This window comes from Dendropsophus ebraccatus, chromosome 5 (assembly GCF_027789765.1).
Source record: "Dendropsophus ebraccatus isolate aDenEbr1 chromosome 5, aDenEbr1.pat, whole genome shotgun sequence".
Classification (NCBI taxonomy): Eukaryota; Metazoa; Chordata; class Amphibia; order Anura; family Hylidae; genus Dendropsophus; species Dendropsophus ebraccatus.
In genome coordinates, this window is record NC_091458.1 from 110,683,086 (window position 1) to 110,699,930 (window position 16,845).

At 43.7% G+C, this 16,845-nt stretch overlaps 1 protein-coding gene across 5 annotated transcripts in view; it reads right to left on the minus strand.

Annotated features, from left to right (window-relative positions):
* Positions 1 to 16,845, minus strand: part of SEPTIN10 (septin 10) — a 65,595-nt gene that overhangs the window by 23,542 nt on the left and 25,208 nt on the right. For 4 of the 5 annotated variants that reach the window (XM_069970985.1, XM_069970988.1, XM_069970987.1 and 1 more), the window contains 5 exons: positions 7,110 to 7,178; positions 6,455 to 6,569; positions 3,347 to 3,542; positions 1,382 to 1,568; positions 441 to 602 (listed from right to left, as the gene is read on the minus strand). In XM_069970985.1, coding sequence (XP_069827086.1) covers positions 441 to 602; positions 1,382 to 1,568; positions 3,347 to 3,542; positions 6,455 to 6,569; positions 7,110 to 7,178 — 729 coding nt within the window. Of the gene's footprint in view, positions 1 to 440; positions 603 to 1,381; positions 1,569 to 3,346; positions 3,543 to 6,454; positions 6,570 to 7,109; positions 7,179 to 9,014; positions 9,094 to 16,845 lie in introns of those variants that run through there. The other variant, XM_069970989.1, reaches the window with a different exon arrangement.

The window sequence follows — 16,845 nt, forward strand, 5'->3', positions numbered from 1 at the left end:
TCAGGAGACATAGCTGTCCAACGATACAGGACCCAGCTCATAGGGACTTAATATGTATGGCCAAACCTGAATGTATTTTCCATACTATAACAGGAAAAAGTTCAGCTGATTCAAGTACACTAAGGGCCTATTCCCACATCCCATATTCCAGAGATGCTACAGACTGGAAAGTCCTGTAGTGGAGTCCTTCCCCACCCGGCATGATGTATCAATATCACGCCAAGAGCTGGAAAGTGTTTGAATCTTTGCAGCACTGCAATGACACAGCCATACGTAGCGTACGTGGAATACGGAACGTAGGAATAAGTCAGAAATTTTGAGCTATACAACCCAACACTGAATAGATGCTGGGAGACTTCGTTTTAGAGAAACTTTACAGCCAGTAGAGACTAGAAAGAAAACAAATGATGCATTTAATGTTCACATTACTTAAGTCTTACATTCATTGAGGCATTCAGCTTGCTGATGGTCTCATCATCGGTTGGAAACTGGTAAATCTGTACTCCATTGCTCACCAACTCACTCATCAGTTTTGTCTTGAACTTCTGTAATTCAGACTTTGTGATCACATCTGCTTTAGCAATGACAGGTATGATGTTAACCTGAGAAAGAGCACATTCCACATTAAGATAAAAGGCATTCTACCGAGACACCTGGAAAGAAATTCAGTGTAGAGAATGCAACGCTGACTGCATCCACAACATATGGAATTTACAGAAACTAAATTTCCTAGTTCTATAAGATATGCATGTGTCAGAGGAGAAGAAAACCACTGAACAGATAAATTAAATCCAGTCAGATCCTTGTTTTCCATTGGTCAGTGGTTTACCAGGTCCAACAGACTGTTGGTAAAAATGTGATTCTTCAACAATTGGCCAGCTATATATTTGGGCTAAGTTCACACAATGTATTTTTAGGGTACAAACCCACACACCAGATACGCAGCAAATACGCAGCAGATGTGATGGTGCCGATTTGATGCTGTGTTCAGTTATTTAGATCTAATCTGCTGCGTATCTGCTGCGTATTTGCTGCGTATCGCAGCAGTAAATACGCTGCATATACGGTGTGTGGGTTTATACCCTAAAATGACACAAACAGCCATTGTTTGCAATTAAAACAACGGCTGTTCTTGACATAGAAAAATGTGTTGCATTGAAGTTTATGCAAACAAAGACCACACTGAACACTCATACTTTAATTATTTCTAGCCGTTGTGCATTGATTTTAATGCAATTTTCAGCGCAACAATGGCCATTGTTTCTGCGTGCCAAACAATGGCCATCGTCCCTACTGTGTGTGAACATAGCCCTTAGGTCCTTCACAGCATTACTGCAATGAAACTACAACATGTTTGAACATACACCTCAGGACACAGTACCTTGCTGTCCAGCTTCTTCATAGTTATGAGATCAAGAGATTTTAGGGAATGTCCAGTGGGAGCAATGAAGTAAAGGCACACGTGTATGCGGGTGTCATGGTATTTGTACAATAATCTTTTTATCTTTAACTCTTCCTGTAAATACGCTTCAAACTGTGTATCAATATAGTCGACAATGGGCATGTAGCTGGAAAACAAAAAAATAGTATACATAGTAAAATAGAAAAAGAATTCCTCAGTGTATTCATTATTACACAAGGGGCAGAATACTCCTTTAATTTTGCTCATCACAGGTATATGTAGAGAGGATTTCCTAAAGTATACCCCCAACAGATGCTTATAACATATGACAAGTAAAGGTATATGCTGGCATATATCGCTCATAGGCTCCCAATTTAAAATAATGTATACATAAATGCTGCTGCACAGAATAACATAGCTATCTACATTATTCTATACAGCAAAGAAATGATATGCTAGCATATAACACTCTCAGTGAGATCAGAAGCACACTCTATGGGAATCCCCATAGAAAACCTCTCCTGCTCTGGACAGTTCCTGACATGGACAAGAGGTGGCAGCAGAGAGCCCTGTGTCAGACTGAAAATAAAACATTTTCTGCATGACATCCAGCAGCTGATAAGTATGGGAAGACTTGAGATTTTTAATAAAAGTAAATTACAAATCTATATTACTTTCTGACACAGGTTGATTTGAAAGAAAAAGATTTTTGCTTGACAACCCCATTAATTCTATTGGAAATGTATAAAATTTAAATGTATAAGTGAACTGTGTGTTAGAGTGTCTCTATACAAACTCTGTCCTTTGAGGAGTAGGGTATCCCTATAAGAGTCAAAGCCCCTTTACACGGGACAATTATTAGCAACTGTTCCTGGGAGACCTTGTTCCTGATAACCAGCCCATGTGATGTGCAGCTGACAATGATAAAACTGAAGGGCCTTGGGAAAGCTCACTAAATAATGTCAGTGGTTGGCAATCGTTGCTGAGCCTTCACATGACTCATGCAATCATGCAGTCTGTCTAAAAGGACTTTAAAGGGGTTTTCTAGGAAGCAGAATATAGCTGCACCCTGGTACTCACTTCCTGAGAATCCACGTCCTGATGTTGCAGCGACATTGTGCAGCTACTGAACAAAGCATGCGGGTGTTGTTTTGTCTGCACACAATGATTAGGATATCAGCTCATCCCCTCCACGTCTTAGAAGTAAGCCTTCCAAAATGTGAAGGGGGTGTCCGGCTATCCCGATGTGGATTCACAGTAAGTAATCGCAGGGGAACAGAAGACTTCAACCATCTTCTGCTCTCAAGACAACCCCTTTAAGTTCACATGCTGCATATTTGTCGCAGAAATCTCTGCAACTGAAAAACAGTTAATTGGGGTTGTTTCTGCAAATATGTAGATTTTTTCGAGCCACATTAAAGGCCCTTGTACATAGGCCAATTATTAGCCCGTGTAAAAAGGCCAGAAATCAGCCAAGAAACAAGTGATGTGTGGCCAAATATGATGAATTAAAAGGGCAACACGAATGAACTAGCAATCACTCATGCAACCCGGCTGCAAGATTGATCATGCTTTGTAAAGACTGAGTGACAGTCACAGAAATGGCGGCTTGTTATCTACAGACCTTCTAGAACGGCTTCAAGATGAATGAGACAGACGGACATATTTCTGCAACACATGTTCTATGTGTGAATACACACCATAACTCAGTCTGATCAGCAATATCTGCAAACACACCCCAATGACAAAGGGAATTGCTAACACAAACTTATCGTTATTAATTTGTAGAAGAAAATAGGGAAGAATAGCACAGTGCAAAGAAACAAATTGTCCACAAATTGTTATTCATGGGGAATGCGAGTATTCATGTCAGGAGAGTTTATTCTTCTACATGAATCTACATTTTCCCAGTACAAATATACAATGCCGGGCAGCAACACATACCTGTCTTCTTTGTTGATCTGGTCTCCGAAGCCCACTGTATTCACAATAGTCAGCTTCAAGCGCACATTGCTCTCAAGGAGGTCATATGTTTGTGCTTTTAACTTTACAGAAGGCTCATAATGGCTGGATTCATTTTCTTCAAAGTTAGTATTGAACAAGGTGTTAATCAATGTTGACTTGCCGATGCCAGTCTCCCCTAAAATAGAACATATATACCATATTATTTAGGAGTCTTGCTATATATGTACATTGCCAAAAAGGAAGCAATACAATATAATTAGCAATACAATTAAGGTTGGTTTTACATGAGACTTAAAAGAAAATGATGGCATTTCCTTATTTTTGTTTGGCCTGTTCACCAAGTGGGAGAAATAACATTTTATTTTGATAGTTCTGACATGTTTTTAATTTGAAAAATGGAAAGGGGTGATTAAAATTAACTATGGGAGGATTTATTTTGGTCTTTTTTTTTCTCAACACTTTGGAGGACATTTATAAAAAGTATGGCGGGGCATATTCACCCCTTCTCCCTGGCGTATGCCTGCCATATGCCGTGCTCGCTCGGGGAGCTTGTGGGGGTGTGGCAAGGTGGAAGAGAGGCATGGAATCCGGTGTAGATTTGGTACGCCAGGCGCAGGTTCGGGCACCCGGACGGATTTACTAAGAAGTGTGTGCCTCTTAGTGAATTCGGCCAGGGAAAAGGGGGCGTACAAGTTCAGACTGGCGTACAAGTATGCCAGTCTTCATAAATCCCCCCTCAGAGTCCATTACAGGACTTTCATATGCAATAGTTTGATTGCTTCCACACATCAATGTAATAATACTGCCATACAGCTATATATATATATATATATATATATATATATATATATATATATGTATGTTTTCCTGGACTGCCTAGGGCTGCATCCAACACGTCCTAAACCATGTTTCTATATAAATGCAAATTGTAGATTTTATTTTCAAAAATCCCAGATACATATATGCAACATCTAGACACTGTGTAAGCAATGCCTTGTGGGATGCAGCAAAACATGTTATTATTGTCAGATTTTTTTTCTAGCACACTGAAGCAAAATATCCCTAGATGCGGGGAATAGAGCAGGTATAATTCACAGATGTGGCTGGAGTATTGCAGAAATTGCCACCATTTAGGCCACATTAATGGGCTCATTTAAGGGAGTTATACTTATCTGAAAGTCTCACAGTGCATGTCTGGAAGTAAGACTCCATCACCAAAATAAGCTTGTATGCAACGAAATGCAATGTAGATGAAAGGTTCTTCTTAAAAAGAAATTCACTTCCATACCTACATAAACTGCATTTCACTAAATACCGCGATTTGTAATTGTTAAAAAGCTACAGGAAAAAGGGCTTGGCATTCAGTACAGGATGTGTGCCAAATCTGATGGGACGAAATCCAGTCTAACCTCCAGCGATTATTAGTTCATGTCAGTAAAATCACAATGCAAGAGCAACAGACAGTGTGTAGTCTACAGAGCAGATCAATGCCTGCTTATACACTGCTCAATGTTCTCTAAAATCCATACAAGACTGCCACATCTATAGAGAGCTCAGCCTCACAATGTGTAGCGGATGCTGGTAACAGTAAGATGGACAATGTATTACAGGCACCCAGATATAGCAGAGCTAATATAAAATAGGGAACATGACATGATGAGAAGAAGCATTACAATAAGGGCTGTAAGAGACACGTTTCGCCAAGATGCATTGTTAGAATGTATACAAATGTCATCCACTTTAGCTTTAGCTATAATAGCAAATTCCCACTTGTAAGTCACATACTTCTAGAACTGTGCTTCTTTTCTGTAGCTGTGTGGATCCTTGACTTCTGTTCACAAAAGGACAGAAGGGACTTGGTATCATATTGGCAAGCTGGAACATCTTGTATCTTGGCCTATCCAAGTTTTATCTTGGCCAAGAAACATTTGCCCCTTAAGCTTAACAGGTGGCTTTTGTCTTCTTTACAAGGTGGCAATGCTCTTGATCCATCAACCAGCAGGCAAATCCCATCCCCCCCCCCCCCAGAGCGAGCCATGACGACATCAGAACTTGGGAGGTGTAACAGAATTCTGGCTTGAATCCTGGAGCCTGTGATGTGGCACAAAACAGGGCATGGGAAGAGGTAACACTTGTTTGCCCCTGCACCTGCTTGCTGGCAAGTTTGGAAATTTGCTACTGTGACAGAAAGTTCTCTATCACTTCCCTTAGATGCTTTTTTCTTCATGATGCTTTTTAGTATTAATACAGGCAAAGAGTCAAAAAAATTTCACCTTTTACAGCATGGCGCAAAGAGGGCAAGGCTTCCCCTGCAATAAACTTTGTGCAAAGTGGGTGGGCAGAAGGAGGGGGGGGTTATCCACTTTTTACAGGATTCTGTCATATAACTGTGACACAAAGAAACAATGCCATGTGAACCCAGGGAAAGGTGTATGGACATTTATGATGTGAACTGCTGACAGATAAATAGATATGATAATGAAGATACAGCAGCACTCCAAATGGCTGTGACCTTACATCAATCTGTCCTATTGTTAGTGTGCGCAGGCCACAGACGCAGTTAAACTAGCCCAGAGCCAAGTGCACAGAGACGTACCCCACGCTGTTAGCGTCATCTTAGTTATCCAACGTGGAGCGAGTTTAGAATGGGGGCAGTAGCTAGTGATGGTATATTCTGCCTATGCCTGTGTATTTATATTTACACTTTGTGTTTAGTCACCATATACATATAGTCATTGTATTGATGACACTTAATTGGAACCATCCTTTTCCTTATATAAGTACTGTATTATGTATGTAAGCACTGTATTATGTATTGGACACAGTTGATATGCAAATTGTGATTAATGTCACATCCTGTATGAAAGACATTTGCGCACATCTGATTATGCTTAAAAAAAGGCCCCATATGGAGCTCAAACACTGCACCTTGTTTTCGCTTTTGTATGAAATAAACACTGCTTGAAAGGATTTTTTTGATACCTTCCTTATCTTATCAAGGGGAAGATTGGCATTGAATCTTCTACTGCTGGCGCCCACCTTAGGGGAACTAAGAAAGACAGACAGGCAGACAGATAGATAACTTACCTATACATAGAATATTGAAGCAAAAACCTTGATGGACTGATCTATTAACTAGCTGATCCGGTAAACTGTCAAACCCCACATGGCCAGAGAGAGGTAATGGACGGAAGTTTTCACTCTGCTCAAAAAAAAAACAAATGTTTTATTAAGCAATGCTTAATATCCAGCATAAATATTCCCCTAATATTACATAGTTATTAAGGTTGAAACAAAGACAAGAGTCCATCAAGTGCAACCTACAATATAGAGAAACGTAAGAACATACACACTATGTGATACATTCAACAAACATAAATACTGTCTGACAGAGTATACTGATAGTTGGTGATGTGGGTCTGGTTATAGAAATAAAGGGAAACTATTAGCAGGTTCATGCCAACTAAACTGCTGACAACTCCCTGCAGTTGCCTACCTTACAGTTTATAGTTTCCTTATAAGTATTATATGTTTCATGTGCACACTACGGAATCCGAGCTGATAACTTCCAGCGGATTTCGTGCACTCTCCTGCTGGAAGTTCCCCCCGTTCCATAGAATCCATTTTATGCTCAGGCAGATTCCGCTGACGGCAGAATCTGCCTGAGCATAGGATTGAGCCTATGGGACAGTTATCTGCATGGATTCCGTGGTGTACACATACCCTTACATGGATAACTCACTTTCCTTCCATCTCCGGAATAGTCATGTGACGGACTTTGGGTCCTCATTCCAAAACTGGATTGGTGAACCTGCAAAAAAAAAAAAACACATTATACAACATATTTCCATATCCTCGTTACTGATGAAAACCAATAAACTAATAATGGTTCTTAATGAGAGTACAGTGTTACATCTGATATGTCATAAGTCTCCTGTTATATACTAATATCCATCTGTAAATAAGGGAGATGTGCTGACTGAAGTGTATTCTAACAATATTATCATAATATGATTACAATATCACATTGGAAGCCATGTGGCATGGTTTGCTATATCTTCAATATTTATAAAACATCAAAATATTATTTACACCAAGAAAACATTGCCGGGTGGTGGAAAATGTTACAGGTTAAACGTCTCTTATCATAGGAGATGGGTATGAAGAACATTTCACATCCTGAACTCCTTTTTAAGCATGGAAGTATGGATTAAACAGAACAGAGTGGGTATTGTTCTATTAGAACATTCAGAAATCAGGATCAAGTAGGAAGATCAGACAATATTTTATATTTCACACATTGTAGCAAATATAATGTATTGCCAAGGTCACTGGGAGTTTCAGATGGAGAACAGACCAATAGAGCCAAAGCTGAGTTGATCCTTTCAGTAATTACGAGTGCCTGGAGAGATGTATTAGATGTAGTGTTGAGTCTACCCAGGATATGTTTGTTCACCCTAATTCTGCTTCCCCTCTATTATACAAAATACAGTGGTGCAGCTGCATTACCTCCTCCCCCTTCCTTCCTGTGTAATACGTACAGTAAGGCCATGTTCACACGTTGTAAGAGACGGAACGCCCGATCTCAGAAAGGATCATCCCGGCCGGATCTCTACCGCCACTGAATTCGGATGTGGGTGCATGCGTGCGCGCTCACATCAGAATTCCCCACTGCACATAATGGAGCGTGCGGCCGGGCCTGCATGCTCCATTGTGTGAACTGACAGGGTTTTCTGCGGCCACTATTCACTGAATAACGACCACAGAAAACTGACATGTCAGTTTCTTTGGCGCCACTAGGGATAGCGGCCGGAGTGTATACACTCTGTCCGGGATTCCCTCAGCCTTCAGTACAACGTGAGTTTCGTACTAATCACGGAACTTTCGTTGTTTGAACATAGCCTAACACTGCAGACAGATGTTTGCGGGGAGTATGAATTCTATTTATTGACAACCTGCATGTGGAGGCTGCTGGAAGCTGGAAATTGTTGGTCGATTCCATTGATTTCAACAAAATCTGTTTTTGAGGGAAACAGTGTTTTTGAGGTCTACCAGGCTGAATTTGTTTTCTTTTAGTCCTTTGTTTTTTAAGGACAAAAAATGTATGGCAGCAACATATAACTTCCCACTTTTACAATAAGGTGAGAATTCAGCCAGTGGTGATGAGCTGTCAGGCAAAGAACTGCTCATCCATCAGTTATCTAATACCTAGAGTCAGCCTAAAGCTGGCCATACACAATTACACTTAGGTTCACCTGACCTGTTACCTGAACACTGATAGGTCCCCTCAGTACGTTGAATGAATGATTCAACTATGATAGATCTTGCTCTATAAATAAATAGGAGGATGCCAATCCATCGGGGCCAGCCTGGAGGAGAGAAGTCGATTGGGACCATAATGACTCAAAGTGATTCCTCAGTGGTTTACAGTGTTTAATGGTGCCCATGGTTTACATTCTATTATAAGCAGGGCTGGACAATCATCTATGTGTATGAGATACATGACCTTCACTCATCATATCCTTCCCACCACCCAGTCCTCTAAAACAAAGCTGCTAGAGGAAACATGATTGTACGAAAGATGGGAAGAGAAAAGCGTCAGCATTTTTTTCTGTGTAAGGAATCCGCAACATCTATAAGGACTTACCACTCTTATACAGTAGGTCGACACTGGCTCCTGAAGTACTATTACACACCTAGGAGCGTCACTCGCACAAAGATGTCTGTTAGTTCTCAGCCAATAATGCTTCCAGCCACCCTTCATTCCAGCACTGACTGAGGACAGGGACGGCTTTAGAAAGCCTAACAGGAAATACATTCATGCCTCTGACCTTCTTCTAGACTTATTCACAGCTCTGGGAACAAATATGCATTCCACAGGGTGTATACAATGACAACCTGAACACAGGGGCCTTACTTCTTCTCCTCTTAGTCACTGGTTTTGACATGTCCAACCACTGGCTAGAAATCCAAAACCAATGATTTATATATAGATACTATGTCACTGACAATGCTGCATAATCTGACCTCTGACAGGGAGATAGAGTCAGTCACCTCTTCCACCCTTTTCATACTGCACTTAAATGGTCACTCTCATTTTAACAAACGTTACATAATTGAATAGTACAAGCATTTTATCAGAGGGGAAATTCTCCTTTCCTGCCCCTCCTCCATCTAAACTTTCATTCATTTTGAAAAACCACTCAGTCCTGTCTTACTGAGGGATCAGTTTATGTGCTGCCAAACATATTTATGTGCAGTGGAGGGAGTTTGGGAAAAGTATCTGGAGAGAACTGGAAGCAAACAGGGACTGCAAAGAGTACACAAGTTTACTAAGAATGTTAGATACGTTTGGCAGGTGAAGCAGTTATTGTCTTAAAAAACAACTTTTAAACTTACAGCCCCGTGCTCTATGGGCGTGGCTTAGAATATAGAATATCTGTGCCCTCCGACCCCCCCCCCCACCACCCTCTTCATCATTAGGAATGTCACTGGAACATTTTCTCTATGCTGAACATTGCACAGGTGTCTTAACGATCCAGCCAATGTGCCGGGCTAACACAGCTGACGAATAGTAGGCAATCTACCTGGAGCATTCCTAATGATGAGGAGGGCGGGGAGGAGGGACAGAGAGGTTGTGCCAGCCTAATGCATACACAATCATACTCCCGTAGGGCACGGGCTTCCGGTTTAAAAGTTGTTTTTCGGAACAATAACTGCATCACCTGCCAAATGGACCCCATAACAGATCTTGGATTAAAAGCAGCTATCCAAAGGTACAAGTGGTTTGGGGGGGGGTCAGAGTCGCTTTAAAGGGGTATTCACATCTAAACTAACATAATTATAATCTTAGGCATTGTTAAGTTAACTATTTTCCAAATTCATTTAGCCAACTTGCCTCTTTCCCCTGATATGTTGCTCTTTCCATCCCATTGTTGACAGCTCGTTGTCCAGGTTACCAACCACCACTCTGCTCTGATCTGGCTGTTGTATACAGTATATAGCTATAATATATATACAGTGGTGTCTTGGATTACGAGCATAATTCGTTCCAGGACCATGCTTGTAATCCAAATCCACTCTTAAAGTGAGTGTACCACCAAGCCCAGGCTGAAGCACTGGAGGCGGGCCGACCCACCCTTAGTGGGAGGAAACCCTAGCCCCTCTATGATAGGGTTCCATTGATTCTAATGGATTCACGACATGGAGGGGCTGGAGTTTTTTTCCACTGGGGGTGGGTCAGCCTGGGCTGGTGGTACAGTCACTTTAAACCAAAGCAAATTTTCCCATAAGAAATCATAGAAATGAAGACAATTGGTTCCACATCCCAAAATAATGATTTATTATTCTGATTAACTTGTAAAACAGATGAAACAAACATTCAGAAACAGCAGAATATGTGATATAAGTTACTGTACAGTAATGGAGAGGATGGGAAACACAAGGGCGGACAGAGACTGCAGGCAGCATGAAGAAATGAGCAGGACAGATGTGGGCACATACATGCAGCACTCTCTGAGGAGAGAGGGGTTACAGCTATGAAGAGATTACCTCCACAGTCCTGTCCCCTGATGTAAGCCCCAGCCTGAAGTGGATCTGTACAGGGCTGTAGACCACGCTATGCAGACCATGCCCCTTCTCCACTCACGCTCCCTCCCAGTACAGGGACTTCTTAAACCAAAACGCTCTTAAACCAAGGTACCACTGTGTGTGTGTGTATACAGAATTGTTTGGGTGACCCCAAACTTTTGAACGGTAGTGTGTATATTATATATATATAAATAAATATTATATATATATATATATATATATATATATATATATATATATATATATATATATATAAGCTATATATACCAGTTAAACCACTGTTTTTAGAGCAGAGTGGTGGTCGGTATCCCAGTCAACAATGGAAAGGAAAGAGCAACATAGAAAGGAGGAGGAAAGTTTGCTAAGTAAACGTATTTGAAAAAATATTTAACTTGACAGGTCCTATGAGGTTAACTATGTTAGTTAAGATAAGAATACCCCTTTAATTCATAGCTTATACTGTTCAGTAGTGCCCTATAATCCATGCTGCTGCTTCTTATGGTGGCTATAATGATACAAGTGAGTAGTATCATTTTCTGTGTGTCTGTACAGTGTATGAGAGACATCAAAGAAAATGGGCTGAAATTAGGGATGGCACCTGCAGAGCAGAAGTCTGGTCATAAGTGCCACACATATTCTACAATGGTTAGAAATAGTGCAGCTCCTCATGTATAGCTGTGTGAATAGAGTGTGTATGGTTTTGTAAGGCAACATGATATTCACCTGCAGTAAATCTCAGGAAACAAGTAATGTCCAAAATTGTAAAGTGCTGCGGAATCTGTTGGCGCCATATAAATAAAACTTCATATCGTTATTATTAATGTCTATAATGTGTTTGTTGCTAGGGACCTAGAAATGCAAATTGGCATCTGGAGTGGTCTGACAATATACAGCATATGCATATTCTATATACTCACTACTGTCATGTCCCTATACAGCACATATAACCAGTAATTATATACAAATAGATACAGTGTAAAGTATTCCAGTCTGGTCACTTATGAGGAATACAAATATTGTAGATTATAGAAATCTGATTGCTGATTGCTGAGGGATTGCTGATCGTCCGGGCAGCCCATAGGATACAGCAGCGGTCTGCTGCCGGCGCTCCTATTCCACGGAACGACGGCAGCAGATCGTTGCTGTATCAGTCGTTTGTTTCTCAACATGTTGAGAAACAAACGACTGCAACGATCAGCCGACATGAACGATGTCAGCTGATCGTTGCTGTCAATTCCACGGGACGATTATCGGCCAATAATCATTCCGTGGAATAGGGCCTTTAAACAGTAAAAACAGGTTTTCAGAGACGACTCCAAATAGTATTAATGGTGTAGGATTCTTTCCCTAGAATGTAACATTTATAAATGACAGTAGATTGCTGTGCCTTTGTGTACCCGGCAGCCATCCCTTTGTTCTGTATACTCTCCTTATAAAAGAAGTGTTCTGCTGAGAAGTGGGAAGGAAGCCGGCTAGTACGGAACAGCCCACATTCTTATGTCACCAAGTTCAGGAGAGCAGGGCTGGGAATGGCACATATGGAAAGCATTACTGTAAGGAAGGAATTTCACATCCAAGGAGTGGCTCTGGAACTAACAAGCAGCAGCCTAAACTTCCCCCGTCCTGAGCTCTTACAGACACTGCAGTGACAGAACAATGCAATGTGATCCTGGCTGGGTGTCTGCAGCACATATCCGAAATGCTCAACCCAAGAGAATAGTACACTATTGGTAGGCTGCCAGTCCTCACTGTGTAATATAATGGATAGCCAGTCATCCAACTGGTGAGGACTGATTGCTGTTTCGGAGAAAAGCCCCCCAGTCCTGGTCTCTGGAGTAAACACTAGGGGGGAGATTTATCAAAGGGAGTAAAATTTAGATTGGTGCAAACTGCCCACACCAAACAATCACAGCTCAGCTTCCATCTCTGGTGAAAGGAAAGCTGAGCTGTAATTGGTTGCTGTGACCAGTTTGCACCAGTCTAAATTTTACACCCTTTGATAAATCTCCCCCTAGGAGCTGCGTGCTACCCCCCACACTAGGAGCTGCATGCTACCCCCCCCCCACACCAGGAGCTGCATGCTACCACACACACTAGGAGCTGCGTGCTACCCCCCCCCCCACCGCACACTAGGAGCTGCGTGCTACCCCCCCCCCCCACCGCACACTAGGAGCTGCGTGCTACCCCCCGCACAACAGGAGCTGCATGCTACCACACACACTAGGAGCTGCATGCTACCCCCCGCACACTAGGAGCTGCATGCTACCCCACACACTAGGAGCTGCATGCTACCCCCCCCCCCCCCCCCGCACACTAGGAGCTGCATGCTACCCCCCGCACACTAGGAGCTGCATGCTACCCCCCGCACACTAGGAGCTGCATGCTACCCCCCGCACACTAGGAGCTGCATGCTACCCCCCCCCCCCCCCCCCCCGCACACTAGGAGCTGCATGCTACCCCACACACTAGGAGCTGCATGCTACACCCCCCCCCCCCCCCGCACACTAGGAGCTGCATGCTACCCCACACACTAGGAGCTGCATGCTACCCCACACACTAGGAGCTGCATGCTACCCCACACACTAGGAGCTGCATGCTACCCCCCGCACACTAGGAGCTGCATGCTACCCCACACACTAGGAGCTGCATGCTACCCCACACACTAGGAGCTGCATGCTACCCCCCCCCCCCCCCCCCCCCGCACACTAGGAGCTGCATGCTACCCCACACACTAGGAGCTGCATGCTACACCCCCCCCCCCCCCGCACACTAGGAGCTGCATGCTACCCCACACACTAGGAGCTGCATGCTACACCCCCCCCCCCCGCACACTAGGAGCTGCATGCTACCCCACACACTAGGAGCTGCATGCTACCCCACACACTAGGAGCTGCATGCTACCCCACACACTAGGAGCTGCATGCTACCCCACACACTAGGAGCTGCATGCTACCCCACACACTAGGAGCTGCATGCTACCCCACACACTAGGAGCTGCATGCTACCGCACACACTAGGAGCTGCATGCTACCCCCCCCCCCTCCCCGCACACTAGGAGCTGCATGCTACCCCACACACTAGGAGCTGCGTGCTACCTCTTACACTAGGAGCTGCATGCTAACCCCCCCCCACACACACTAGGAGCTGCATGCTACCCAACACACTAGGAGCTGCATGCTACCCCACACACACACTAGGAGCTGCATGCTACCCAACACACTAGGAGCTGCATGCTACCCCACACACTAGTAGCTGGACCCTTCCCCTATACACTAATGACAGTAAGAGTAGTGGAGAAGGATGACACTTATTAAGACCGGCGTACTTGTACGCCAGTCTTAAATTAGACCCCATCCCCTTTTGCCCGTCCAAATTCACTAAGACCCTGCACCCGGCGTACCAAATCTACATGTGCTTCCAACAGGTGCAGACTTGGATCATCAACTGGTGAGGACTGATTGCTGTTTCGGAGAAAAGCCCCCCAGTCCTGGTCTCTGGAGTAAACACTAGGGGGGAGATTTATCAAAGGGAGTAAAATTTAGATTGGTGCAAACTGCCCACACCAAACAATCACAGCTCAGCTTCCATCTCTGGTGAAAGGAAAGCTGAGCTGTAATTGGTTGCTGTGACCAGTTTGCACCAGTCTAAATTTTACACCCTTTGATAAATCTCCCCCTAGGAGCTGCGTGCTACCCCCCACACTAGGAGCTGCGTGCTACCCCCCCCCCCCCCACAACAGGAGCTGCATGCTACCACACACACTAGGAGCTGCGTGCTACCCCCCCCCCCCACCGCACACTAGGAGCTGCGTGCTACCCCCCCCCCCCCCCCCACCGCACACTAGGAGCTGCGTGCTACCCCCCGCACAACAGGAGCTGCATGCTACCACACACACTAGGAGCTGCATGCTACCCCCCGCACACTAGGAGCTGCATGCTACCCCACACACTAGGAGCTGCATGCTACCCCCCCCCCCCCCCGCACACTAGGAGCTGCATGCTACCCCCCCGCACACTAGGAGCTGCGTGCTACCTCTTACACTAGGAGCTGCATGCTAACCCCCCCCCACACACACTAGGAGCTGCATGCTACCCAACACACTAGGAGCTGCATGCTACCCCACACACACACTAGGAGCTGCATGCTACCCAACACACTAGGAGCTGCATGCTACCCCACACACTAGTAGCTGGACCCTTCCCCTATACACTAATGACAGTAAGAGTAGTGGAGAAGGATGACACTTATTAAGACCGGCGTACTTGTACGCCAGTCTTAAATTAGACCCCATCCCCTTTTCCCCGTCCAAATTCACTAAGACCCTGCACCCGGCGTACCAAATCTACATGTGCTTCCAACAGGTGCAGACTTGGATCATGATTTACGCCTGCTCGCAGGCGTAAATCATGATAGATGAGGGGCGGGAGGAGGCGGCTGTCAATCATTCTGGAGCTGGTGGGGCCTAAAAATAGTAGCTGGACGGGGGAGACGGAGGAACAGGATGCCTGCTCAAAGGACACGATGAGCCTGATTATTATCACTTGTACATGGGTTTTTTGCAACACTTCTGGACTATAATAGGCCCGTGTAAAAGGTCCTTTACCCTGTATGTTTCTTGATGAAAGCAAATGCTCAGCAACTACCAAACCGACTACTGACATAGCAAATGTAATGATGATAGAGTAATGCAGAGATATCATTGTATATTGATATCGTCATTACAGAATCTTCATTCATTTTCCTGTCTCTGGCTGTCTGGTTTGGCTAATGCACATAGGTTCCAGACTCTCTTCTATTACATACTGGGGGGTTTATACACCACATACCCCAATTACTGAATCAACCAACTTTACAGTCAACTTTTACAGCCTATTTAGTCATTGTTGAGAACAAAAAAACTACTGGTAGTGGATAACTCAGCATATGTGGAGAAGTAACAAGGGTGCAGCCTTTGCAGCGATGTCAGTGCTCAGTAATGTACAAATTGGGCTGCAACTCACAGACCAAGACAATGAATGAAGAAGGAAGGGCCCGAGGCTGGAGAACACAGAAAGGACTGTGTCTGTGCACAAGCTGCATGCTGGGTGTGACTTTTATCACTACTGCTGCTCGTGACATTTCTGTATCAGAGCTATGTACTACTAGGGAAGAGATAACTGGGAGAAATACTGTGATAAACTTACTAAATGTAGCTCATACCGCCCTAGCTGCTCAGACTTAATACACCCCATAAGTGTGCTACCACAGAATGTCTTCATTCAGATCTGTCACAAATAAACACTGTATGAGTTACCTGGGGATTCTGCTGCACTATACACTATATCACTATACACTATATCCCTATGCACAGCATAATGGGCGGCTGCAAATCTGCAGGAAAATATAACATCAGTTCTGATCCATGTGGATTCAACCAAAGGAAGATCATGTGGGTTTTTTTCTCCAGGCCACAATATGATGGTAGCAGATAGATCAGAAGTATTCATGCATTGTGCAGCCCCCCAACACTGCAGCCCTATGCACAGGAATATGAATGCCTAGTGGCAAATACAAACCTGTCTATATGACCAGTTTGTGTAACGAATGCATTCAACATAGATACAGATGCAGCATTCAGTCATTGTGATCTGTGCTTTACTCCTCTGGTGTAAAGGACACTTGTTAGAACCAATACAAACAAACGTTACATTGTCTTTTCAGAAGGGTCTGGATGCTTTGGGTTATATTACTTCTGACCACTACTTGCCATTATCTCTATGCCTTTATAAAGTCACGCACATTTAATGTGGCCAGTATTCCATCATATTTGGGAAATATTCTAAATACGGCACTAACCCAAATAACATAACATTTATACATATCTTGTGTCCCTACGATGGAGCCTTTGC